Here is a 3,738-nt window from a genome sequence, read left to right on the forward strand (position 1 = left end):
TTTAGAAGTGGAGTGAAGGCAGTGTACATAAGAGCAAGGAATTTGTCATGCTGACTACCTTTGGGTCTGATATATACAACAATAGCAGTACAATAGAACAAGCTGGCTACAATAAGGTGGGATGAGCAGGTTGAAAATGCTTTTTGTTTTCCTTCTGAACTCTTAATTTTCATGATTGTCTGAATTATATGAACATAAAATCCTAAAATTAGGACAAATGGGACCACTGTGGCAAACACTGCAGCTGTACTTGTAACTACATTGCTGATAAATGGGTTTGAACAAGCCAAATTCTGCATTGGAGCCAGATCACAGAAAAAATGATTAACCTCATTAAGACCACAGAATTCCAAATGAGCTGTGAATATTGTAGGTATAAAAGCTATGATAATTCCAATAATCCAAGGAGCAACTGCAAGTTTCACACAATGTGATTTATTCATAATAACTGTATAGTGCAATGGATTATTAATGGCTAGATCCCGATCAAATGCCATGACTGCAAGAAGATAACATTCTGTTACTCCAAGAGAATTAAAAGCATACAACTGTGCAAAACATCCCCCAAATGAAATAGTTCTACTAGCGTCCATCAAATTGGCTAGAAGTTTTGGGATGGTGACTGATACGAATATAATTTCCAAAAAAGCAAAAGTACTAATAAAAAAATACATAGGTGTATGAAGTGCACATTCATTTTTTACTAATATCAGTATGGCACAGTTCCCTAGTATGCAACCAATGTATGTCAATAGGATAAAAACGAAGAGTAAAGTCTGGAACTGCTTCAAGCTGGAAAAAGCTATAAGAATGAATTCTGTCACCACAGTCTTATTGATATCATTCATGGCATAGAAGGGCAATTCCTGTGAAGAAATAATAAATACACAGATCTTTAAAAGCATTGTACAAGTGTTTTACTGTATATAAATATTCTATAGTGTTACACTATTGGAAAAGCTGAGACACGTTTACCGGTCTTCTGCTGTGTGCACCAGAAACTGAAGCCCACACATGGAGCTATCAGTTACTGCAGCATTTTATATTGGCAAAGAGATGGTTACAAAGTATGGACTTAAGCAATGTACAATAGGGAGTTTCCCAGGCATTCAAATAAATATTGATTGGAAGCCCATCACACAAATGTCATACTTACCTGGTTTGCTTCATTTTTTACTCGTATTTATATAGCGCCGACAATCTATGCAGCACTTTGTGCAGCTATGTAATTCACATGAGTCCTGCCCTGAAGGAGCTTACAATCTAAGGTCCCTATCCCACATACATACGTGCATACATACATACAAGGGCCAATTCAGACAGGAGCAAATTACCCTTCCAGCATGTCTTTGGAATGTGGGAGGAAACCAGAGTACTGTGCATTTTTTCACAGTACACTGGACCAGTACACAATGCTGCTGTGTGGGAACCTAAATGCAGTGAACACTTTGTATATAATAGCCCATGAAAATGGAGCATTAGTTTGGATGGGTCCTCACTGTTGCCAAAATTAGAAAAGCTGTCCACTTTTTGCATGCAGGTGCAGTTACTGTAAACTCCCTGAGCAGCCTCAAACTGCTATGTGAAGCACTGATAGTAGCCAGTAACAGGCAAATTAACTTTAATTGCTTTCTTTTATTACACATAAAAAGCTGCCCTGAAAATGAAAGGGAGCTGTATGGAACACATTACTTGAGTTGAGCATTGAACCTAAGGACCGCTTTATAAATCTTCTGCCCAGCTATACGCTAGGCGGAAGATTTATTAATTAGCTTATAAGTGTCTGAAAGATGAACGGTCATGTACTAAAGTGGAGGTTCCTTACTGTTATATCACAAACATAGGTGAGTGGAAGTTTCAAAACAACTATAGTACAATAAAAAGGGATGTAACTGTTCCTGATGTCCCTAGAAATCTATGAATCTTTAAATGACTCTGAAACTTTTCCTTGTAATGTCACTGGTAAAGTCTGCTCTTGCTAATGTGTGCCCCTTTTAATGTCCATGTAAAAAGTTAGATTGTATTTTTTATAGCAACCCTGGTAATACAGGTTCTTTGGAGTGTTTCTGGAGATTTGTACCCCTGCAAATATGTGTCTCTCCCAATCAGGCCCGTCTTTAACGCAGGGCAAAAGGGGCAGTTGCCCTGGGCCCAGTTATTGTTGTGGGGCCCAAAGCAGCCACCCCTTGAGCCTGCACTGCTCGCTCCCTACCTGGAGATGCGGGATGTCAGTGTCCCGTCCCTTCTCCACCCTCACCCTCCTGGTTTCCCTTATCTCTCCAGAGATAAGACAGTCGGCAGATCGGGACCTTTGTCTGCTCTGCCTAGCAACTGATGACGCTGATGGGCGGGCTGTCATAATTACGTACCTCGGCCCGTCCATCACATTATCTGTTGCTAGGCAGAGCAGACAAAAGTCCTGATCTCCCGATCTGCTGCCTGTCTGCAAGTAACAGCAGGGGGGGAGAGATTAGGGAAACCAGGAGGATGAGGGGGAGAGCACGGGGATCATAGGCTCAATAACAGACTCTGATCCCCTTGCAGAGAGGCAGCAGAAATTAGAAGACCGGGACCTTTTTTTTCTAAATCAAAGCACAGGGATCAGAGCTTATCATGCATGCCTAGACCAGCCGGACCGCCCATCTGCATCATCAGTTGCTAGCCAGACAGGGGGCTGATAAAAAAAATATATAAAATAAATAAATTGATTTGGGATGTTAGGGTGGAGAGAGAAACTGCATGGCAGGTAGAGGGTGTGGCTTAGTGGGTAGGGTTGGGGGCCCAAGAAAATGTTTGCCCAGGGTCCAATCAATATTAAAGACGGCCCTGCTCCCAATGTGCTTAGTATGCCATTGGTAATGCACAGATCATGCATTATTAGCTTCATCCCCAGCCACAGTGGCCTGGTGATGACAGCTCTGAAATCTAAAGTGTCTAAACCCTTGTCAATTCAAGGTTAATTGAATGGAGGGGAGATCAGTGAATTAATGTTTGCTGGACTCTCCCTCCTCCAGCTGCCAACACCTGCCATAACTGACCTGGGCCTGCAGGAGGGGCAGCAAAGCTCAGGGTACATGGCAAGGGGTGTCAGGAGGGGGCAGCATGCTGCAGGACATAGCAGCCAGGAATCAGTTTACAGAGCCACACTGCCACCGATATAATACTCACATCCATGGCAGTGAAAGGCTTAAGGCATTCACCAAGTATTATATCAAAGCAATTGTGTATTTTTAATGTTGACCTTTAAGCCGCATTAAAAAGACCTGATTCACACTGAATGGTATTTTTTAAATTGTTTTGCATTGGCACATCTCCCTCACGGCAGTGCCCACCTACCCATGCTCTTTTTACCAAATTGGCCTTGAAAAACAAGAACAAGATTCAGCTCACATAGACTTCAATGGGAATCTGGCATTTGCGGATTTCAGGCTGAGTTTGCAGATCTACCCACAAATTAAACCAAAGTCAGTTCACTCATTACCTGTAAGAATGCTGGAGTAATAGATGTAGGGTGGGAAGGAGGGAAGAATGGTTAAAAATAGGGTAGCGGTTTGATGACAATTTAGTATTATTGCTTTTGAAATAACTACATGGAGTGCATTCCAGAATGTCATCCTCCAAGAGTGTCTTCAATGAGTAAATTTACTGTGTCACACAGGAAAAGCAATATTTTGAGTACACATTATAGGTCAGCCTTTTAAGTAAACATTGTGAATTAAATGTAGAGATGTAGTATTT

At 41.6% G+C, this 3,738-nt stretch overlaps 1 protein-coding gene across 1 annotated transcript; it reads right to left on the bottom strand.

Annotated features, from left to right (window-relative positions):
- Positions 1-2: 2 nt before the first annotated feature.
- On the bottom strand, positions 3-848 carry LOC108792120 (olfactory receptor 11L1-like; the record flags this gene model as incomplete). The annotated part of the gene is made up of 1 exon (XM_018562821.1): positions 3-848. A coding segment is annotated over exon 1 (846 nt), but the record flags the coding sequence as incomplete, so codon positions are not given.
- Between the last annotated feature and the right edge of the window lie 2,890 nt (positions 849-3,738).

Source organism: Nanorana parkeri, unplaced genomic scaffold (genome assembly GCF_000935625.1).
Source record: "Nanorana parkeri isolate BGI_ZX_2015 unplaced genomic scaffold, ASM93562v1 scaffold602, whole genome shotgun sequence".
NCBI lineage: Eukaryota > Metazoa > Chordata > Amphibia > Anura > Dicroglossidae > Nanorana > Nanorana parkeri.